The following is a 23552-nucleotide window of genomic DNA, read 5'->3' as shown; positions in this document are numbered from 1 at the left end:
TTTGTGATCATTTAGGAACCTTTCTATCTTCATTTGATTCTCCTTTTCATCTCTCCAATTTGGTTGTCTAACTACATGGTGGAAGAGTGCAGCCTGAAGCGCACATGTAACACATAGTCAGGTTGCTCTGGCAATGGATCTCTCTCTTACGGCTACTTCATTGCCAAAAGCAAAACAAAACAAGCTAATGCTCCCTCCTATGATGATGGCCCCAGTTGATCTTTGACGATCTGTCTAAAACTTTAACACTGTCGACACTTCGTAGTGGAAAATAAATTTCTCTAATCAACGTAACGTGATGCAAGCTGTAACCGGAGAAATTTTTAGTTGTGACGGGAACACAAGTGGTGAGAAATTTTATTTTAATAAGAATGGTGAGAAATTTTATTTTTTAAGTTATTAACTTTTTAAAACACATATCCCACCATTTGTATAGTGACACGTGGTGTACCACCCCGTGTACCAGTCACACTGAAAAATCTCTCCTGTAACTAGCACTGAATCTAAAGAAATGGAGGGTAGAACACCCAGAAGTTGATACCGAGGGACACAGAGACATGTGATGGCCACGTCAACATCTTAAACTAATTTTTTTATAGCAAGAGAAAGACAAAATAAGAGAATGTGAGAGGAGGGGATGAAAAGAGGAGGGGAGAGAATCCTAGTTACATTACCAAAAAATGCCAAATGTTCAATGATATGCAAAATGAAGGGAGTTAGCCAAATGTTCAAGGATATGCAAAGTGAAGGGAGTTGGTTTTTCATGAGATTTGGAGGGTTTTAAAAATCTAAATAAGCATGTAACCATCGTTTAAGTGTAAATGATACAATCATGAGCGTTTATATGTGATTTCACATTTTTTAGACCCGTACGTTAATGATTATGATTTTTATTTATTTTGAACTCCCTTAAAAATACCATTCACAAGGGTTTGTATGGTTTTAAAAATTGAAACGACGATGTATCCATCCTCAAAGCGTAAATGGTGCGATCGGTTTACATATTTTTTTTTATTTTTCGCACTTGTAAATTAATATTATAATTTTTTTTAATGTGTTTGGTCTTTTTAAATTACTTGATATTTTATTTTTAATGTGTTTATAATTTTTTTTAATCTCACTTTTTAGTATAAAAATAAATAAATAAGATTTAATTTTTTTTTTAATTTACATAAAATAATAATACAATAATACATATTTAGAACACAATATATATACACACACACACACACTAAGGTTATTGTATTTTATAGTAATTTTTTTTAATAGTTTAAAAAATTAAAATCATCAAAATAATTTTTTCTTAACGTGCTGAAATGGTTTAATAGCGTGTCACCTTCGTGTAAACTTGTTAATGATATGTTATTAACGGGTTCTTATAATGTGACCCAATAACGATCCGATTAGTTATCGTGTTAATTCAAAATCCGTTATTTCCTATTATTTATGTCTCGTGTTAACGAATCATGTAAAAAATTATCAGGTTTACTTTTCAACTTTAAATTATTAATTCGTTGAATGTTGGTCTCTTTGTCTTTTGGGATAAAATGCACCTGTCAACTATCATTGTCATCGAATAGTCTTCCAAGGAAACTTGTAAGTAATTTCATCCGGAACACTACAAAGACCAAGACCACAATTTCTGACAAAGTATTCCATACTCCATGACGTGAATAATTGGTGAATTAACGCGTTATATGAAAAAATATACATTTCCCATTTGGTCTTGGCAGAAATTGTGGTGCGATTTCTGCAATGAGAATTCTCTTCGAATTCTTTTTGTGAAGCTTTTGAAATTTTTTTAATTATGTCTATTTATCGTACATGATACAGTCAGTTTTTGTCAAGTACTGTTTGTGTTTAATTTGAAATAAAAAGAATTAAAATGATTTATGACTACACGATTTATGATAAACGAACACAATTAAAATTCTCTGAAAGCCGAACAAAGAATATCCGGAGATAATCCTCATTCCGATTTCTGGATGAATTTGTCAAAGTCCCGTGTTGTCTCCTACTATGAAATTCAAACATGTCACATGGGCTCAACGCGCTTAGTTTAAATGATTGTGGACCTTTCATCTATTTCCAATTAGTTTTGAAGTCAATACTTGCATTCTATTTATAAGAGCGGACTATTCAAGTGTTTGCAACATGTGCTTTCATGTCATTTGATATGTATTGTTTACGTGTGCTGCCACACATGAGATAAGGGATGTGTGTTGCGAGCATAATTTTCAAATTGAGAACGCGTTTATGTAACCGTAATTAAAATAGAGGAATTGGATTGATGATGAATTGAATTGAGAAGGAGTCAGAATCAGATTCATGTTGAAGTTATTTACTTAAATGTTCTGAAATCGGAGTAAAATTGAAACGAAATTCATATAAATTGTATACTAATTCACCTGAATCGGAATAGAAGTTAATATGATTACTAAAATGCTCTTATTCTCTTTTTTATTTGTTTCCCATATTTTTTTTTAATAATATTTTCATTAGTTATTTTTATTAATTTGATTAAAGTGAAGAGTTAAAATGGGAGAGAGAGGGAGTTGTTTATATGCCGGAAATGGTGAGGCGGTGAGTCAAGCAAACAAACTCTCGTAATCACCACACCTCGCTTTCATCTTCCCCAGCAGAAGATAAAAACTCCTCCCTCCCCTTTACCCCTCGCTTTCATCTTTCCCAATCAACCTACCCCATAATCACCACCCATCCTACCTGCCAAGTAATTCAATTTCAAGATTTTCTAGATTTTGAGTGATTTCTTCACTGGATCTGTGGGTTTATTATCCGTGGTTTGGGTGATTTGAGGGTTGGGTTTTGTAAGGCAGTGGCAGGGGAGTAAGGCATGGCTACACGGGGAGATGGAAGGTGTGGCGCAGGCGATGAAGGTGAAGCGCAGGAGCGATGGAAAGGAGTACTGAAGGTGAAGGGCATTTTGGGAAGAATAATTTGATTCCGGATGGAGCCTTCTCCCCGGAATCCAAATACTACCTTCGTCCAGGTAATCCAATTCCGGTGATATCAGGAATTGAATTCCTGATTTTACGCGGGCCCACATAACTGTACATTCCGCTTAAATTGGTAAACGAAAGAATAATCAGGAATGGGGAATGACTCCCATTCCGCCACACGCCCTGAGATTTTAAAGCTTTGCGAACAGTTTAAAAGATGTGGCATTTCCATCCATTGTCAATTGGTTTTACGATGGATTCTCACATTCTAATAGACCGTTCTAACCGAAAACATGGTAAAATGATAATTTACTAGCCACCAGGCAGTAAAATTTTATTAGAAAGCTCTTGTAATTGTAGTGCTACTTTTACAAATATGCAGGACACAATTATTTAGTGTGACTAGTTAACTTGACAGTGTTGTTCTCGGTTGATCTGTCTGTGCACTTGTGGAAGCAAATGGATTTGGTGGCATGCTCAAGTTTTCAGAGCCTCCTTCTAGCATTCTAACAACTGCTTTCATGGGAGGGCGATTCACCGGGTACCACTGGATGCACCAAAGTGCCACAATCACTAGTTTCTTAGCAATCTGAGTGTCCTCATCGGTATCTAGCTTCAAATCCAACTCTTCTCCTTGAACGAGACGATTGTAGACCAACTCTGGAAAGTAGACCTCATTGTTGCCAGAAGCAAGAGCAGTTTCCTTCCTAGCTCCAACAATCTCAAGCACCAGCATCCCGAAACTGTACACATCTGACTTGTGTGACACGTTCCCAAAGTTCCCGTTAAACACTTCTGGTGCAATGTAGCCCACGGTGCCTCTAGCAGCTGTCATAGATACGATACTGTCTTCTTTGGAACACAGTTTAGCCAGACCAAAATCCGAGATCTTAGGACTGAAATCATGGTCTAACAGTATGTTACGAGGCTTGATATCGAAGTGGAGGATCATGCGGTCGCACCCTTGGTGAAGATACTCGATTCCCTTCGCTATACCATTGACGATGTTATGAAGTTTCTGCCAATCAAACAAAGTGTTATTGGATTGATCTTTAGATGTGATGAAGTTCTCTAGGGACCTGTTTGGCATGAGCTCGTAAATAAGCGCACGTTTGCCTACTTCGGCAGAAAAACCTAGTAGACGAACCACATTGACATGATGAATTCTGCCAATGGTTCCCACTTCATTAACAAAATCTTCTCCATTTCCTTTCGAGTCAGCGAGGACTTTTACGGCGACTGGAACTCCATTAATTGGAAGCTCTCCACTGTAAACGCTTCCGAAACCTCCTTCACCTAACTTTTTCTTGAATCCATTTGTCATCTTTTTAATATCGGCGTAGGAGTATCTCGTTGGTACGTGAGATTTGTGATCCTTCAGGAACCTTTCAACTTTGAGTTGATTCTCTTTCTCCTGTACGCTCTTTGATCGTTTTACATGGAAAAAAAATACTACTGCTGCCACCGCTGATATAAGAGCAAATGAAGCTACGCTCGCTCCCAAGATAATCGACGTCCTACTTGATGCATGGCCTGAAACTACAAGGAGAAAAGTTAAACAAAATGAGTTGAATTGAGGAAACAAAGTAAATTTTTCCAGGATATATGTTGCAATTTCTGAAGCGAAATGTAAAGGTCGGGGAAGTACCTTTTTGCTGTTGTGGAGGATATTGTGGAGGATACTGAACGACGGAATAAGAACGATAGCACTGCAACTGATTGCTGCTGCTATTGGGCTCGCAATATCCCCCACAGTATTGGCATGATGGGAAATTATACCATGGTTCCCATTCCAGCCACAGAAAACTGTCCAAGTCACACGCGTATCTGTTGTAATTAGCATCCACGCTTCGTAACGGAAGATATTGGAGTTTTCTCCAAGTGCTACAAGTTGGCACAGGCAAATCAGTGACAGAAGCATGGGGTGGAAAAGCCAGAACTTGGTGCCCTGGGACACTGAGACAGCTGATAGGAAAGTAGTTCGCATTGAAGGTTCTGGTCAAGTTTTGATCTGTGGAACAGTTTAATAATGTAAGATTAGTTAATGAATCCCGGTTGAAACACAGGTAATCATGGGACCGGTAATCATAGGAGATATGAAAGAGCTGAGATGAGTTGCTGGAGATGGTAAAGTTAAGAAGGCGTCTGGGGAGGCAACCATTTGCATCGTAGACGCGAAACTGTTTCCATTCGTAATCTATTGTTCGTATTGGAAACAGTCCTGATGACGATGAGAGCTGAATCATTGTCTTGTTTTGCAAGCAAGAAACCTCAAACTGTGGATGGCCACAGTGTGGGGGATCGTCTTTTAGGCGAAAGGGAAACTTGATAACGGGACCATGATCCCTACACCGTGAAATTGGGCAGTCAGCGCCATGATCATCGGCTGCTGCTTTGCTTGGTACAACATTAATGGCCGTGGCGAAGAAAATTACAAGCAAGAAAAACAGAGGTTGGAGGAGTTGGCTATCGATATTCATCTCTACTCTGTCGGCAGAGCCAAAGGCAGTTATTCTCAAAGTTTTTGCCTTGTTGTAAGTTTGCACATTATTTGGTGTCCACCCATTGCCTTATCACTTGACTATTGTTTGGTGTCCACCCATTGCCTTATCACTTGACTAGTCTTGGTCATCTCATCAATCACTGTCTGTCTCTGTAATTAAGCATTCTCCAAAAGTGCTTTCAGATCACCAAAAGCGCTTCTGACTATGTTTGACACAAAAAGTTAAAAGTGCTTCTTGGTTAAAAAAAGTATATGAAGTACTTTATGGAAGAAGCACTTGCTATGTGGTTCTTTTGGGAAACACTTTTTTCCAAGATAAACTTACAATTTTATTATAAATTTCAATGTGCTTCTAATGGAAATCTTTTACTAGAAGTGCTTCTAAGCATAAGTGCTTTTTAAAGAAGAATTTCCAAGCAGGGGAAGTTTCTTGGTAAGTTTAAGCAACTAAGTTTCTAGCTTAACCAAAAGTCCATGTGAAATATGCAGAATCCGTCCTAAATAACAGGACAATTTTTCATTCTTTTTCTTCCTCCTCAGTTCCGTTCATCTTATCGCTTACTACAATGCTGAGAAGAATCCGGTTACTAGCATGTGTTATAGCTATCAGCTTTGTAGTGTGTCATGATGCTAAGGAAGAAGAAAACTGTCGGAGGCATGCTTCATGTGGAGATCTTCTAGACATTCGATACCCTTTTAGACTGAGAAACGGTTCTGAAGTTAATTGCCCCAGCTATCCACCTATCCAGTTATCGTGCGAGCATAATCGAACCACCTTGAATCTCTTCAATGCTACATATTATGTCAAAGCGCCAATCAACTATGAGAATGGTACAATCCATGCTGTGGATCCTGGCTTGCTAAACGACACTTGCCCTTTTAGGCCACTCAACTTGTTAACGTTTGGTCATTTCAGCCAATATCCATTCGGCCAACCTCCATATGGACTTCGGCCAGTTGGTGATTACACTTTTATATCCTTCTTCGATTGCTTGTCACCCGTTGAGTCTCCGCATTACGTAAAAATCAACTGCAGTACTACCAACTCATCATCTGCTACAACCTCATATTCTTATATTATGGTGAAAGATGGAGTGGACGATCTTCAGCCCTCTTGTAATCTGACCGGATTCTTTTTTGTTTCCTCTGACATCACACAAGTTGGAAGTGGCCTTTCATTTTCTTTCATCCGTGATCATTTGAGAAGCGGTATAGAGCTTTATTGGGATGGATATCTCCTCGACAGTTACTGCTACGACCGATACCAATCCCTCCACTGTGAGTATGGTTTCATCACTTTGGCGAACAGTCACTAATTCAAGTTAATTTTATATGAATTAAAATGAAGATTTTTTCTTCAATCTCTAACTGACACTAATGAACTTTTGCAGGTTTCGGTGAAGGCATGAAGCGCGGTAAGTTTTGACTAGCACCACATTTTCTAATAGCTAATGTTGTTATATTGCTCTTAAAATTGCTGAGTTTAATCTTTTCCCTTCGTTCTGTTTTCACACAGATCTCCTAGAAGCCGCCAAGATCATCGGTAAGTCTTTTTCAAGAATGTTTATGTTCTTTAACTAGCTGAAATTAAATTCCAAAGAATATAGATATATAAAAGTAACACTTGCTTGTATTGCGTGGTGGATTTTGAAAATTGAAGTTCCAATGACAGGATGAACTTCTAATACCCTCCTGTGTTCTTATGGCAGGGGCGTTTCTGATGGCGCGAATGATACTCGGCGTTGTTATTTTGTTGGGTTTCTGTTGCTACAAACTGTACTGGAAAAAGTTCCCAAAGCATGCAGCAGTAGAAGAATTCTTGCTTGCTTGCAAGAATCGAATAACAAGGTATTCATTTTCGGATATCATGAAAATGATGATTGAATTAAAAATTAAAGTCAGTCAAAAAGGCTTTTGGAAAAAGCTCCTGAATGATGCAGTTCAAAAGTTCTTGGATGCATGCAAGAATGTTAGAAGAAGAAAGTACTTTTATTCAGAATTCAAGATGATTGTAGTTTCTTTAAAACAACTAAGTCAAGGAGTCTATTCGAAAAAATTCCGAAAGGACGAGGCAGTTGAAGAATTCTTGGATGCATACAAGAATCTTATGCCCAGAAGGTATTCATATTCAGATATTAAGAAGATTACAATGGCTTTCAAAGATAAACTCGGACAGGGGGGCTTTGGTTCCGTCTTCAAGGGAGAGCTGTCGGATGGTCATCTTGTTGCAGTCAAGATGTTGAGTGGATCCAAAGGTGAAGGGCAAGATTTCATCAATGAAGTTGCCACAATTGGAAGAATCCATCATGTCAATGTGGTGCAACTAATTGGATTCTGTTCTGAGAGATCGAAAAGAGCTCTTGTTTATGATTTCATGCCTAATGGATCCCTCGAAAAATATATATTTTTGGAGAAAGAAAAAGGCGTTGTTCTTGGTTGGGATAGAATGCACGAGATAGCTCTCGGGGTGGCTGGTGCAATCAAATATCTACACGAGGGATGTGATATACAAATTCTGCACTTCGACATCAAACCCCACAACATTCTTCTTGATGAGAACCTCAATGCTAAAATCTCCGACTTTGGTCTTGCAAGATTTTACCCTAGAGATCATAACACTCTTTCTCTTACTGCTCCAAGAGGCACGATGGGATATATAGCTCCAGAAATGTTCTACAGAAACCTCGGAGGCGTTTCGTACAAAGCTGATGTTTATAGCTTCGGAATGTTGCTAATGGAAATGACCAGTCGGAGGAAGAACTTGAATGCACATGTACAAAATTCAAGCCAAATTTACTTCCCTTCCTGGATTTATGATCAACTAGAAAAGGGATTGAGTGTTGAAATTGTTGATGCCTGTGAGAATGATAAGAAAGTAGCCAAGAAGATGATCATGGTTGCATTGTGGTGCATACAACTGAAGCCGGCGGATCGCCCTTCCATGAGCAAAGTCGTAGAGATGCTTGAAGGTGAAGTCGAAGCCTTGCAGATACCTCCGAAGCCTTTCTTCTGTCCCCAAGAGATGCCGATGCAAGATCCGGTTGATGACACGGACAGTGAAGAGGATACGATCTCCATGGTATAAGGGAAATACAATGCCGAATCAATCTTTGTAATTTTCGAAACTCCGCGTTGGTGTGGTGGATTCTTAGCCTTTTATATGAAACATTTTAAATTAATCTCAAGTTTTTTCGTGAGCTCTTAACTCAAATGAATGAATGATGATATTGGAATAGGATGAATATATGCAGCATATACAAGTACAACTCAACTCAACAAGAAACCGCAGTCTCTTGCACAACTTTTCAAAGTAGTTAAACGTAAGCGAACCCGTAAACAGGAGACTGCCAGTTTGTAAAACCCTTCACATAGAGGTGCATGGGGGAGTCGACGGAGTTACAAAATCTTATATCAGACTACCATAACTTCCGACTTCAACCTATTTCCCTGTGCACACCATCTATAAGAAACTCTAAGGTTACACGCTTTCGAAAAAGGAACGAAAGGAGAAGAAAGAAGACAACACATTAATTCTCTGTTCATCTTTTCATCCTCCGACCTCAGCGACCTTTCTATGCTTGATTTGCCCTGTCCCGGGGCACTGCATCTCTGTCCAGCTTCTTGCCACCATCATTTCACCTACGATGAACAAAGAGAGAATCACATCCGAGTTCACATCATGTGGATTTGATAGTGTTACTTGTGAAACGCCGATGCACATATGAAATGAGGATGAAACGCTATTTGTAAATGAATCATTTATATGCGTCAAAAGATTATACCACTAGCAAAAAATTCAGTGAACACTAACAAAAAATTCAGTGAACACTAGCAGAAAATATATATACCTGCTGCTGCTGCTGCTTCACTCTGCAGAAATAACGCCCAGTTCATTCTTTGCGGTTGACAGATAATAAGCCTTAGCGTCTCCAAGCGACAGCTTACTGAAAGAATCAAGGAAACAGTTTCCGTAACTAATCACTGCAATATGAATATCAAGCACAATTGACGTAGTATTAAACATATCACCGAAGTTCACCCCAAAAAAAAAAAATTATCTGCAACGGAAAGGCGTCATCTCTGCTAACAACTATCTTATCTGCATGACAATGTTTTTAACCTAGTACTAACGGGGGCATTCCACACATAAAGGATACAACATGAGCTCTCACAATGTCACCCTGGCGAAAAGACGAAAGCATATCTACTTTGTCAATTTCGGTGGCTCTTACATCTTGAAGCCTGTTGATAGAAACAGCTTATAAACCAAATGACGTTTTGAAAACGAAACAGAACAGCAACTAACTTCACTAGACAAGCTACAACCGAATATGCACGAGATAAATGCAACGCCTATGTAGTCATTATTCAAGGGGAATACTGCATATACCGCTCAGACTTCGTGCCAAGACACATAATATCAGCTGAAGCCATCCTTTCCATCACTTTGGTAACCTGCTATGATGAAAGAAACGTCGGCAAGATTTACATACACGAATCAGTCCAACAATCTGCTTCATGATTGGAGAAAGTGAGCTATGTTATGCAATGATCTTGTTGATGATCCCTTACTCTAGCAAGGACAACTGATCCAGGCTCTGGAATGGAACCATGGGCCTTGTGATCGGTTACTTCCACAGTGGGTCTCTACATAACCACAACAATCAATCGATATCATCAACGGAAATTCGAAGACCACCATATCACATAAAATCAATACTACGTTAAACAAACAACAGAAAAAGGAAATGGGAATTGAAGAGTTCTTAACATTATTTTCTCCTTAATTTAGTATAGCACTGCAAAGATTCATAATTTAGTGAGTGTTCCGGATTGCTTCATGAAGGGCCAAAAGTGTTTTCTACCAACCAAAGCGCTTATAAGTTTGCGCTTTTTTCAGAAGTGCTTCCTAAAAAGCACTTGGATTTTAGTAAAAATATGAACGTGCATATTAAGAACTGCACAAAAATTGAAAAGATTGTTCTTTTTGGAGTACCGTAAATGGTCAAGGCATCGAAAGCATGCAGAACTGGGAAAAGGAAAACAAGATATAAAAAGACATCATGCGTATGATATGATCAAATATTCTAGTCACATTCACACTGGAGTGATGAAAAAGAAGCAAAGAGGACAAACACATGATGCTTTCCCTCAGAAACCCTATCAAAATATTCTCTCGTCCAACTCAACTCTTCCATTTGACTCATTAAACTCCCTGGCCAAAAGTCTGATGACAAAAACACATGTAACATTTGGAATCGTGTGCATTTTGGGTGAGAGCAACTGAAAGCAAAAAAAATCTGTTTTTGCTTGCATTGTATTGTTAATTTGTTGTTGTATTATTTGTATGTCTACATTGTCAAAAAAGTTCCGAGATCTCTGAAAATTTTAAATATGGTTTCACGTGCTCAAAGTTACAAAAAGGAGGCTTTTCTGCAATATTGTATTGCATGTTAAAAATCCAATTTAAAAATAGAAAATAAAATTCAGTGTACCAGTAATACAGCTAGGTGTACCAAGTATCATAATACAAGCAATTGAAATTTCTCTTTAAGGATCAAATTATTTGTATTACGACACTTACTGTACAAAGACCGTGTTCCTAACACACTGAAAGATCTCTTAAAAGTAAGCTTTTTCAGTCAACAACCTAAAAAATAAGCTGATCAGTCAATGGCCTGCTTTGGTACTGAGGTGATTCTAAAAAAAACTAGGAGTTGTTTTTGTGTTTGGTAAACATTCAGCTTCAGCTTTTTTTCACAGTTTTGGATGAAAAAAAGCCAAAAACAAGAAGCTGCAAAACTCAGCTTTGAAAAATCGGCTCTTTGCCACATCTGTTTTACATAAAAGTTTACCAAACACTATAATACTGCTTTTTTTCTTTCCAAAGCACTTTTACAAAAAAGTTTACCAAACACTCTGCTGCTTTATTTCACAGCTGCTTATTCTCACAGCACAGCAAAAATAGTTTTTTTTTTCAAAGCACAGCAATACCAAACCAGCCCAATAAAAAGAACAAAAAAAGCACCTCCATAAAATCATAATCTCATCCGCATAGGGAGTAAGATCACTTTGCATTAACAAAAGTAGAACTACTGCATTAATCCCTTTTTCCTATCTTGGATTCAAGAACTTAATTAATTACGGATTTTTTACAACACTTTGGTGTATGAAATGCACTAGTATTTGAACGTTAAGAAACTCAAAATCCACCCATATTAATTTAACCGTTTAGTGCTTCGGTGCATTGTAGAATTTTTGCTTAATTACAGGCCCTTCATGTTTAAACATAAACTAGAAGCAAATTAACTAGAAGCTACAGGAATTAATGGAAGATAGCTTAATTAGTTAATTAGTTAAGATGATGAAGATGATATGATCATGAAGAATCGAATTTGTAGTGTTTATCAATAGCAACTGAGACGTCCCATGTGCAACTGAGTCCCTTGGGAATGGTCACAAGGTCTCCAGCACCAAACTCTACAAACTCCTCATCAGATGACGACGAGCCTTTTCTAGGGTAAACCTTCACCTTGCCTTTCAACAGATAACATGTCTCTGCTGCATCAAACTTCAATGTGTACTTCCCCGGTGGACATCCCCATCTGATTACACAAATTAATATCTCCATTCAGAATCTCGAGTTCGAAAGTATAGCTAACAAATTAATTGCCAAGATTTCAAAAGGACGGATCAACTAAATGGTCATGAAAACAACATATGTGGTTAGACCGGCCATGTTTGAGTGGCCGGTCCTCAATTCGGACACGAGTTTGAATCTCTATCCTGATGTACTAGCCAGCTAAAATACTTTAAGAACCAATGTTCAAAAGTATATCTGGCAAATTAATTAAGCGTGTCAAGACTTCAGAGAGACGGACAAGCTAGGAAACATATATTGTAATATCAAATGATCATGAAAAACAACATATGTGGTTAGACCTCTCCCCGTGTTAGAGTAGTTTAGGTTATTGTTTTTGTTAAAGCAAATGTTCAGGAAGATAAACGAACTTTACAACTGATGATCTCGCTATGAGAGAGCTAAGAGAAATTAACATTACTTACTTGGGCCATGAGTTAATACCCAACTCAGATAATCGTGAATTGGAAGGGTTGCTTTCTACTACGATTCTTAGATTGGGAAGTGCTTCTGCAGAAGTACTTGATGATGTTGTTGCTGCCATGAGAGAAGGAACAGGAGAACTGAGAGGAGAGGAGGAAGAAGACGAAAGAGATAGCTAAGAGGAATGGCTGAGAAAGCAGTTGTAGGCTCGTTGGCCTACTCGTGTTTATAATATAAGCTTTTTAGCCAAAAGGTTATTGGGATTTGTCTAACTCTTTAATTTAATCTGTGAGATTTGAAATTAATAAAAGTGATTCCTGAGATTGTCCAGCATTAATCATTCTGGTCCTTTAGTGAAAAAGTATGTTAAATAAGAATCCAAATGACAAAACTACCCTCAATATAATAAACAATAGACCAAAATGATTTGACAAAAGTTGAGGGTATTTTTATCATTTTGTCCTTATTTTATGAAAACTTTTCACAGAAAGACCAAAATGATTAATTGTGGACAAACTCAGGGACCAATTCTATCAATTTCAAATCTCAGTAACCCGAATGAGGAGTTATGCAAATTTTAAGGATCATTCTAACTAAAAAGCCTTATATATATAAACGATCGAGAGAGAGGAATCTTTACATGAACATTTTTTTTATCAAGAATCTTGACATGAACTTAAAGCCAAAAGAAAAACTACAGGAAAAAGCCTTATAAGCAAAAATTGTATTTACAGATTGCTCGTTTTGATGTGTTTTTAAAATGATCGAAAGCGTTTTTGTTGAAAATGTTTTTAGAACTAATTTTTATTAAGCATGCAAGTAAATCCTGGAAAAACTCTTTAAGTGTTTTTGAAACCCAAAAATATTTTCTTTAAAAACAATTTCAATCATTTTAAAAATACATGCAAACCAAACGCGATCATGTGTTTCTCATAATCTGTTTATGATGTATGAAGTTTGACTAAAAGTGCTTCTCCTCGAGGATAAATACAGAACCAGAAGATAAGTACAAAAGTGCTTCTGGGAAAGAGAGAAAAATCCAAAAAGGCCCTACTTAAAAAGGCAGAAGATAATGTACGAAAGTGCTTTTGGGATGGAAGGAAAAAAAATAGTCGAAAAATAGAACGCCACCGGAAGCCACTACTATATCAGAGCCAGGTTTCGATCCTGGGACCTGTGGGTTATGGGCCCACCACGCTTCCGCTGCGCCACTCTGATCTGTTGATAGTTAACTACCATAAAATATATTAAACTCTTTTGCAATGTCGAGATAGAAAAGTGGGCTCCTAATTTAAAAAGCCCAAGAATTATGATCAAATAAAATTATTTGTTTTGTGTTGTACCAAGTAAAATTAAATTATATTGTAATACCAGGAAATATTTCTAACCAAAATAATTAGGCCGGTTCAAAGAATATAATGGAAATTGGGTAATGCTAAGGAAATTAAATTTTTAGATCAAATTTTTGTAAACAAAATAACATGAAAGTTGATAATTGGATTATTATTTAATTGTTAATTAACGTGCTCATTTCTTATTATTGACACATCATTTAATTTATAAATTTAGTCTAACAATGTTTTTCTCTAGCATTAACTGTAAAAATTTATGAAAAATACATGCACTTAGTAAGAGAAATTATTAGGTTATTCTGTAGCACCAACTGGCAGCGATGAGTGGTGGTGCTAATCTACTAGAAATTTGACACGTGTATGGTTAAAACAATTCGGCTTCTGCCGTCAACGCCCAAATCCTCCTACCGGATTCAAGCAAACACGCGAATACAAAGAAGGTCCAGAGGCTAAATTAGGGTTTAGGGTTGAATTGGTTGCACCACTACTCAGGTATTGGATCAAGAACAATGGAGCGGTGTTGCAATGAAAGCTTGTTGGTTAATTAGGAAAGTAGATCAAGAAAAGTTATGGAGCCCTAAAGGCTCTAATACCAAACCAAATCAAAAGAACAAAAAAATTAGAAATTGATTTCGTCAATTATATTCAGAGAACTTTAACAAATAGCTCCCGATACTATTTACTTTAACGAAAAATCATATTTTTACACTAAAAAGCCAATTATGGTACTATTTACTTTACCTTTTTATTTTGTCCTTATCGTTAAATCTCAAAATTTTCAAACTGTTTTCATTAGTTTTCCTTTATATTCAATGGATGATTACAACAAGTGCTGAGCACCCAAACTTTCAAGCGATTTGTTGGCTTCCAGTAAGGCCATCTTCAACCGAAGGCTGGCCAAAGGGCTCGTTTTAGCCCTCTGGCCCTCCAAGAAATTAATATTTTAATGAACAATGCAGGGCCATGTTTGCTTCCGTCTCCAACCGAGGGCCATAGGGCTCGTTTTAGCCCTGTCACAAAAAACCGTCTCTAACCGAGGACCATAGGGCCAAACATAATTTATTATTTAAAAACTACAACTTAAATTCAAATCTAACGGCTAAGTGACGTCAGCATGATGTCAGCTACCAACGGCTAGTTGACGTCAGTTAGCCATTGAAAAATCATTAGCGAACCAGCAAGAGGGTGGAGTCGAGAAAATTTGGACTCCATCATGATGTCTTGCATCATATTACACAATATGATAGTGGAGGATAAGCGAGATGGGTATATTAATCGAAAGTCCGATGACGACCAAGAAGATCCAAATAGGTCAAGAAGGGCTCGTGCAAAAATATATGATGGGCCTAATTTTCCTTTCAATCCAAGAACTGGTATTATCTCTATAAATGAGTACATGAGGTACTATAGAATGATACGTTCTCATGCCACAAACAAGTACCTACAACATGATCTTGTTGCACATCTTTGGACCAAAAGAAGCATGGGGTAGGCGTTTAAGTTTTATGTTGTTAAATGTTTTAAAAAATATCGTTTAAGTTTCATGTTGTTAAATGTTTTTTTTATGTTGTATAATTTGTATGTTGGTTAATGTTATTTAATGTTGTTTCATATTGTTTAATGTTGTTTCATGCTACTTAATTTAATTTAATGTTGTATAATGGCTTAGGAAGTTATAGGAAAAAAATAGAATTTAAAATAAAATGAAACAAATTTTGTGAAATAGAAGTTATAGGAAATTTTTTCTGGCCAACCCTCTAGCGCTTTTAGATTCTGTGGGGGGCCCTCTCAGATTCCACGAGCCATTTGGCCTAGTCCTCAGTTAGAGACAGTTTTTGGGTTATTTTCGGCCCTCTGACCCTCTGGACCCTTCAGTTGGAGATGACCTAACTCCCTCCACCACCATCTTCAATTAGCTAGCTAGGTTTAGATTTCTCCCATCTTCAAGGGGTGCTCACAAAATTGAAATCTATTGTGGCAGTGGCCATGTCTGTCGGAATGGTCTTCATTGTTAAAATTATGTATTGATGAACACAAATTGCAGGTATAAAGAATGGAGGACTTAGCGATCGTTATGCCGGCCTCTTCGGTCTTGACCATTGCCAGAAAAATTCAACACCGTCTTTACTATGTAATTGGGCTTTAAGCCTTTAACGGCAGACACCAATTTGTTTTAATTATATAGGTGTCAAATTTCTAGCGGATCAATACCACCACTCAGCATTGTCAGCTGGTGCTACAGTACTACCTAATAATTTCCCTGCTTGTAACGTACTTTTACTAATGGGAATTATGGGATACATTTCTTTTGACCAATAATAAAAGGAGCAAACTGCATTTCTTAAAATTAATTAATATCTTCCCATCTTTTCATTTTTCAACCATAAATGGAGTCATTTGATCCACAATAAAATGTTGAGGGACTCAGTTGAGAAGCTCACAACAAAAACCAAATTTCACATTCCTCGTCATATTTATATAAACCCTAAATCCTAATTGTTGCTTCTTTCAAAATGGGTTTCGTTGTCTAGATTTTCAGTATTGCCATCTGTGAGTCTCTCTCTGTCTCTCTTATTAGTTTCTTTTTGATATTAATTCTTTTGATTAATATATTTTCATGATGTTTATATATATATATATATATATATATTTCAGGTGCATCAGGATTGTTATTAGGAGTATCTGCAGAAGTGGAAGCAAATATTGGGACAAAGGCTGATGACTCGACGGCAGTAGAAGAAGCAGTTGCCACAATGTTGGCGAGAAGTCGATTGTGACTTCGCAGTTCATTGCCCGCCAAGCAACATCAAATTTTGTGTTCATGGAAAATGTGAGTGCGTTGAAGGCCCGAAAAGACCTCCTCCAGCTGATGACTCGGCAACGGCAGTAGGAGAAGTTGTTGTCGACACCAAATGTTGGCGAGATGTCGATTGTGAATTCGCAGTTCAGTGTCCGCCTGGTGACATCAAATTTTGTGCTCATGGAAATTGTGAATGCGTTGAAGGCCCCAAAGACCCTCCTCCAGCTAATGAGGCGCTTAACTTGGCAAATTAAATGTATTCCAAGTGGCCTCAAACTTATGATACTTATGGCGAATGCGTCGGAGCCCAATGAAATTAAGCATGTAGGAAGATCATCGTCCTCTGCACTAATTAATGTTAATCAGCCTCGCTTTTTCTTTAACTAATGAATAAATCACTTTGTCCCAAAAAAAAAAAAAGGAGGAATAAATCACTACACATTTCGTATTGCTGTTGTGATTTTTGGTTTGCAATGAATAAATTTACTAAGACCTACCCTTCTGAACAATCAAATAATTAAACTTTTTTTTTTAACCGAAAAATGAAGTTGAACAAAAAAAAGGTTTTAAAAAAAAACCGAAAAATGAAATATTTATCTATACAATAAGAGGAGTAAATATTTAAAATTAATTACATATTGGTGTTGTGATTTTTGGTTTGGAATGAATAAATTTACTAAGACCTGGCTTTCTAAACAATCAAATAATTAAACTATTTTTTTAGAGTGCTACTATTACCACCCCTCTATCTTATTTCTACACCCATTCTTTATTAAAAAATTTAATTACCAATTTATCCTCATGTAAAATGTCAAATAAGGACTAAGGGAAACAAGATCAGATCGTTCACTTCCACCCACACTCCTAGCAACTCGTAATCTCAATTCCCAAACGTCTCGTCGTCACTTTATTCCTTCTAATTTTAATTTATGTTTATTGGATCCTAAATTATTGAATCACGAATTGATCTTTGTATTCGTCGAGCTCGTCGTAGTACAAATCCCAAACACACTGAATGCATCAAGCCATATATGGATGTCATCGGAGTTTCTTTCTCTACCGATTTCATTTTTTATTCTTTCGGCTTTGATTCTATGATTGGTTGAGCGACTGATTCTTCGTTCTATTGTTGCATCACCTCTGTGGTCAGCCATGGGGATAGTCGGGATGGTGGTAAAAATTGCAGAAGGGTGGTCGCTATTTTACTTCCCTCTATTTCAATCATATAAATATAATCATTTTCCTTATATTAAAATATTATTTAAATAATTAAAAAAAATAGATGGGAGAACAGGCTAGAGAAGCAATATGGATGTCAAGGGGTAAGTTGTACTTCTCATCAGTCAATAATGGCTATGGGAAGGGGTAGGCTGTGCTGGTGAACAGTGTCAAGGGTGGAGATTGGAAGGGTACTTTGGGGACAATGGTGGGTGGGAAGATAGTAGGTTATTTTTCTTATTTTTTATGGTGGGTGAGATTATAACGTGGGTGTAGAAATAGGACAATGGGGTGGGTCTAGTAACACTCTTTTTTTAAAGGGTAGTTTTGATATAGGCGCTTTTTTTTTTTAATTTATGGGATTAAACATCTGCTTCTTTTAAGAATTTGATTAAACATTCTTCCTACAATTAAGGTGCCACTTATTTTATAAGTAACATCTTTTTAATGCCATATTACACGATTTGCCATTATGATGTACCTTTAATTAATTAATAATTATCATGTTAATATCCCAAATCTCCTAAAATGTAGTAGATTAGTTTTAAAAATCTTAACACATCAAACCTGATCTAATTATGCTTCTAACGTGCATTTTATTCCTAACTCCACACCATACAAGTAACTAACGTGCTATCTTCTTCTACAACCATCATCAATTTTTTCATGTCATTGCTTTCCTCGATCAACCGATCAAACCCTCTTTTGTTCTCCCTTGTTGGTCATATTCATTTCCTTCATATTTCATTTTATGCACACCTCTTGATCTAAGTATCCATATCAAAGGGTATGCTTCTTGTTTTAGCACACTTTTTACCCATCTTTCCATCTTTTTCACGTACCATGGTACATTTCGGAAATAGAATTTAGTGGTACATTTTCTTTTAAAGGATAATTTGGTACGTTTCAAACCGATATATTAGTACGTTTTAAGTTAGAATGGGTATGTTTCAATTTAGCATCGGTACGTTACAAGTTGTTATTGGTACGTTTCAAATTGACCTGAGTACGTTTCAAATTGATTTCAATTTAAAATTCACATTTATATATGGGTACGTTTCAATTTAGCATTGGTATTTTTCAAGTTGTTATTGAACGTTTCAAGGTGAAATGGGTACGTTTCAATTTATCATCGGTACGTTTCAAGTTGTTATTGGTATGTTTCAAATTGACCTGAATACGTTTCAAATTGATTTCAATTTAAAATTCACATTATATATCTCATGCCGAATAGCACTAATCTCAATCCAAAGACTCCAAACTCATCCTTTGTATCAACAACTTTTATATTTCAATAATAATTTTATGATGCGAACGAGCCAACAAAATAGGTATAAACCCTGACACCAAAAAAAAAAATCAAAATTCAAAGTTTATAGATAATATTGGTGATTTAGTTAATAGCCATTAATAATATCCCTAAAAAAGGTATAAATCCTGACAAGCCAAAAAAATTCCCCTTATCAACTAAAAGGATAAAGTGGGAAATCAACATATAGCATTTTTATTTTAAAAAATAAACTAATGACATGTAAATAAAATAAATTTAAAAATGAATAGATGGACACTAGTTAAAGCGTCTTAATCAAATTTTTAAAAGAAACAAATGTTTAATAACAATTATGAAAAAAAGAGTGGGGGATTCTAATTTTCCCTTTTTTAAACCGAAAAATGAAATATTAATTTATCTATTTAATTAGAGGAGTAAATATTTAAAATTAATTACATAAAAACAATCAATTAATTAAGATTTCAGAGGTTCACCTAGGTTGTGATCTATCCTCTGTACGTTTATTTTGATGCTTAATTAATGAATATCGTGCGTTTTCACTCATAAAACAATCAACTAAGTCATCTTCCACTGAATAAAAAGAGGGAGTTAGATGAGAAGCTCGCAACAAAAATCAAATTTTGGATTCTTCATCATCTATACTGCAAGACTACTGGTGCTTCTTTCAGAATGGGTTCCTTTGTCACCCTATGTTTTGCAATCTGTGACTCTCTCTCTCTCTCTCTCTCTCTCTCTCTCTCTCTCTCTCTCTCTCTCTCTCTCTCAAATTACATGTACAATGCTAGTTTGTAAATTTCTTACTGTTTACACATATATATGTATCTATTTTTCAGGTGTGTCACTATTATTAAGAGCATCGGCAGAAGTTGAAGCTGAAGACAAAACCGTCGATACCAAACTTTGTTTGCGTGACGTAGATTGCGAATATGTTATTACATGTCCACCGGGTGGCCTCAAACTTTGCAATACTATTACTCGCGAATGCATTTGCATCGGAGGCCAAACCGGCCCTCCTCCTTCTGTCGAGGCTCCTAACTCGGCAGTGGCAGTAGAAGGACCCGTCACACTGATTGTCGATACCGAATGGAAGGCCAAGGAACTTAAGCGTGCATCGGAATTGTCAGTCTCTAGCCCTAACTAAGTTTTGTCCCTTTACTGAACGTTGCATTATGTAGTTGGACACCCTAAAACCGACCTTGATCGGCTAAGTTTTTTCTTATCTAATGAATAAAATTAGATACCAAATTCATATTTGAGTTGTGGTTTTTGATTTCCTTTCTGTAGTTGGCTTGATCAAACATTGACAATAAAAAAGAGTGGCCCAGAATTATTGACATTATTAATTAAGAAAGGCTTTCTTGATCGGCTGCAATACGGTTTTTCTTATCTAATGAATAAATAGTTAATACAAACTAAATATGAGAAATAAAAATGTATCAAATCAATAAACAATTAAAGATGAATAAATCAGGATTTGACAGGGGGAAAAGGCTTCAAGTTGGATTGCGTCGGGGTGGGTTAGTTAATTTGAAGTAATTAACAGACGGTTTGCTATGTTTAAATAAAAAAACTCTTAATAAAATTCAATGATAGTGGAGATATCATGTCATAAGCAGATGAATTACTAAATAGTGCATTTAGATCCAAAAAATTAAACACAGCTATTAGGTTAAGTTTATTATTACTTTTTCTCCACTTTTATCTTTTGACATTTAAATTTGGGTCTAAAATGTCAACATGGCTATTAGGTTAAGCTGATCATTACCTTTTCTTCTCTTTTACATTTTTTATACTCATTTTACATTTTTTTTAAATATTAAAAACAAATTAAAATCATCTAGTTTCAAGCATCTTTATTTATTTTATTTTTTTTAATTTTAAATATTTGAAACTTGATTTATTTTCGATATATCAAATATCTTCTAACCAAACAACGTGACAAATACTTTCACAACAAAATGACACAAAATAAACCCTTATCTAGAGATATTCGTCCTGTTTATTTATGGCATGGCATTGTAATAGCCATATATATGTTATGACATTGTGACGGGAAAAAAAAAAGACGGTAGCACTATTGTAAATTTGAAACAATTAAGATATGAAATCACTCATACAATATGGCCAGGCTAGTACATAATCTGTAATTTATAGAAGAAAGAAATAATAATACGTTTTGAAGGGAAAAAAAGAATCTAGTAGATTCTAATTGCCATGAAATCTGGCCACATTTAGTATTAAATCTGTAATTTATAGAAGAAATATAATGATATCTGATTGAAAAAAGAAGAAAATATACAATTAATGACATATTTCAAATGAAAATAATCTGAGGAGGGAACAAAATAATAACCCACTTTCCATCTCACGTCGAAAAATGGGCAAATGGAGCCATATCACAGAGTATACATATAGAGGGAGTCAGCCAGTATAGCTCCCATCAACCAAAGTTTCTAGTCTTATCGCATAAAACTATGGCTGCTTCTCTCGGAATCGGTTTTGCCACCCTTTGCAGTATTGCAATTTGTAAGTCTCTCTCACTCACTTACTAAATTATTACATGTACAAGATTAGTTCCTTATTAATCTATATTCTAATTAGTTAAAATTTGCGTCATCGATTTTTTCTTTTGGTGTATCAGTATTGTTAGGATCAACTGCAGCCGCCAACGCATGCTCTCGTAACATTTATTGTGACTTCCTAATTAGATGTAATCCAGGTGGTCTCAAACTTTGCAATCATGGCGAATGTATTTGCATTGAATGTATTTGCAAGCGCATGAATCAATTGTAGTAATATATGCAAATACGAGGTCGATCCCACATGGATTGCTTTAACACCAATCTAACCGATTAATCACATTAGACTTAATTAAACAAACAACGAATAGATTGAATTGAATAATTGATTAAGACTATAATTAACAAGAAAAATAAAAGACAATTAATTAAAATCACAAATGACACAAGAAAACCTAAGGTTATGAATCCACCAATAACAATCTTATTTACTTTTCCTAGAGCCAACTACTATCCAATTACCATGTCAATGTCAATTACCATGTCAATGTTAAAGGTTGTTCTTTCTAAGGTATGAATTAATCCGTGGTTAAGCATCAACTCTTGTATCTCTACATGATAATTATATCCTATTGGTTAGGCATACAATTAAACACATAAAAACCCATTAAGCGTAGAAGAATCATGTCAACCAAGTAGGACTAGCTTGATATCGGTCATCCTCACTAATTTGTCTACTTTTCTTAATCTTAGTTCCAGTAAACCTAATTGATTGGTCATCCTCATAGATTTATCTAAATATCTAGATGCAAAATTCTTAAAGGTGATCAATCATTAGAAATCCGAATCTAGAATAAAATACCCACAAAGATTAAGAATATAACATGGCATATAATCGGATAATAATTAACAAAGTACTTCGCAAATATTCATGTCATGGCTTCATCATAAACCTTAGAAAATAACTTAGTTACACATAGAAATAAAAATAAAAGAAAGATAGAACCTAGAATCCATGGCAAAGCACGTCCCTAAGCTCTTCTTCACAAATTGCAGAGATGGTGAATGGTGTAATGGTGTGGGTGATATGGGGATGCGGGGGCTCTACAGAGAGATCTTAGGGACCTTATTTATACTAGAAAAACCCTGAAATGTCTGGGAGAAACTCTCCTAAATAAAACAAACTCCTAAACAATTAATGACACAAATGCTTGGGAAACACGTCATTTGTCTTGCACACCAGATTGATTTCTCTTCTGGAAAATTCTGTAAAAATATAAGAAACGTAGCTTTATCTCTTATCTTTCCAGGAATATATCTCACACCACTGGGAAAAATCGGGAAGGCCTTCAAATCTTCATTCTCCCACAGCTGCACAATTCTGACGGGAAAACAACTTCTGCGGGATTAATTGGTAAAACTGGAATGAATGGCTTCATGGAAAATAATGAAATTCGGATACAATAATCTTCAGCCTCTTAGCTTCCTTCTCCACTTAGCCTTGCATCAAAACTCCTCCCGAAAGTTGACTTATCACCAAAAACGTCCTACGTGCGCAGAATGGCTGAAACTGAGAAAATGAAAGTAATAAGGCTCTTTTATAATCAATTCCATAACAAAACTTAGGGATAATTAATATGAAAATATGGTAAATAAGCCAAAGTTTGCTCTCATGACATTGATATTGCGACTTCGTAATTAAATGTAATCTAGGAGATTTCAAACTTTGCGATCATGGCAAATGTGTTTGCATTGGAGGGCACCGTCCTCATGCTAATGAGGCTCCTAACTTTGTAGTGACATTAGAAGAGGCCAGCACCAACGTATGCTCTCGTGACATTGATTG

The 23552-nt window shown here is 36.1% G+C and overlaps 3 protein-coding genes, 1 long non-coding RNA gene and 1 other non-coding gene across 5 annotated transcripts; 1 reads left to right on the top strand and 4 right to left on the bottom strand.

The window, feature by feature from the left end:
* Positions 1-3262: 3262 nt before the first annotated feature.
* LOC137722758 (rust resistance kinase Lr10) lies at positions 3263-5693 on the bottom strand. The gene is made up of 2 exons (XM_068461840.2): positions 4609-5693; positions 3263-4499 (listed from the first exon to the last, which is right to left on the bottom strand). Exons 1-2 carry the CDS (start codon positions 5438-5440, stop codon positions 3367-3369), a joined length of 1965 nt encoding a protein of 654 aa, XP_068317941.1. The 5' UTR covers positions 5441-5693; the 3' UTR covers positions 3263-3366.
* A 104-nt stretch (positions 5694-5797) lies between these two features.
* Positions 5798-8674, top strand: LOC137722757 (uncharacterized). The gene is made up of 4 exons (XM_068461839.2): positions 5798-6741; positions 6855-6878; positions 6980-7006; positions 7173-8674. The coding sequence occupies exons 1-4, from the start codon at positions 6030-6032 to the stop codon at positions 8546-8548; spliced, it is 2139 nt and encodes a 712-aa protein (XP_068317940.1). The 5' UTR covers positions 5798-6029; the 3' UTR covers positions 8549-8674.
* Positions 8675-8790: 116 nt separating this feature from the next.
* Positions 8791-9787, bottom strand: LOC137722218 (uncharacterized). The gene is made up of 3 exons (XR_015961913.1): positions 9621-9787; positions 9312-9407; positions 8791-9102 (listed from the first exon to the last, which is right to left on the bottom strand). It is a non-coding gene; the product is annotated as an uncharacterized LOC137722218 (long non-coding RNA).
* Positions 9788-11479: 1692 nt separating this feature from the next.
* LOC137721818 (RmlC-like cupins superfamily protein) lies at positions 11480-12731 on the bottom strand. Its single transcript, XM_068460828.2, has 2 exons — positions 12529-12731; positions 11480-12068 (listed from the first exon to the last, which is right to left on the bottom strand). The coding sequence occupies exons 1-2, from the start codon at positions 12645-12647 to the stop codon at positions 11843-11845; spliced, it is 345 nt and encodes a 114-aa protein (XP_068316929.1). The 5' UTR covers positions 12648-12731; the 3' UTR covers positions 11480-11842.
* Positions 12732-13672: 941 nt separating this feature from the next.
* Positions 13673-13744, bottom strand: TRNAM-CAU (transfer RNA methionine (anticodon CAU)). Its single transcript has one exon. It is a non-coding gene; the product is annotated as a tRNA-Met (tRNA).
* Positions 13745-23552: the final 9808 nt, after the last annotated feature.

This window comes from Pyrus communis, chromosome 4 (assembly GCF_041283825.1).
Source record: "Pyrus communis isolate YQ-2024b chromosome 4, ASM4128382v1, whole genome shotgun sequence".
Classification (NCBI taxonomy): domain Eukaryota; kingdom Viridiplantae; phylum Streptophyta; class Magnoliopsida; order Rosales; family Rosaceae; genus Pyrus; species Pyrus communis.
This window is presented reverse-complemented; position numbering and strand designations above follow the sequence as displayed.

Excerpts from the sequence above, each read along its gene's own strand:
- LOC137722758 (XM_068461840.2), bottom strand. The coding sequence starts at position 5,440 with ATGAATATCGATAGCCAACTCCTCCAACCTCTGTTTTTCTTGCTTGTA. Across the intron at positions 4,500-4,608 it reads TCCTCCACAACAGCAAAAAG|TTTCAGGCCATGCATCAAGT; the intron begins GTACTTCCCCGA and ends TTCTCCTTGTAG.
- LOC137722757 (XM_068461839.2), top strand. The coding sequence starts at position 6,030 with ATGCTGAGAAGAATCCGGTTACTAGCATGTGTTATAGCTATCAGCTTT. Across the intron at positions 6,742-6,854 it reads CCGATACCAATCCCTCCACT|GTTTCGGTGAAGGCATGAAG; the intron begins GTGAGTATGGTT and ends GAACTTTTGCAG. Across the intron at positions 7,007-7,172 it reads AGAAGCCGCCAAGATCATCG|GGGCGTTTCTGATGGCGCGA; the intron begins GTAAGTCTTTTT and ends TTCTTATGGCAG.
- LOC137721818 (XM_068460828.2), bottom strand. The coding sequence starts at position 12,647 with ATGGCAGCAACAACATCATCAAGTACTTCTGCAGAAGCACTTCCCAAT. Across the intron at positions 12,069-12,528 it reads GGTATTAACTCATGGCCCAA|ATGGGGATGTCCACCGGGGA; the intron begins GTAAGTAATGTT and ends TTGTGTAATCAG.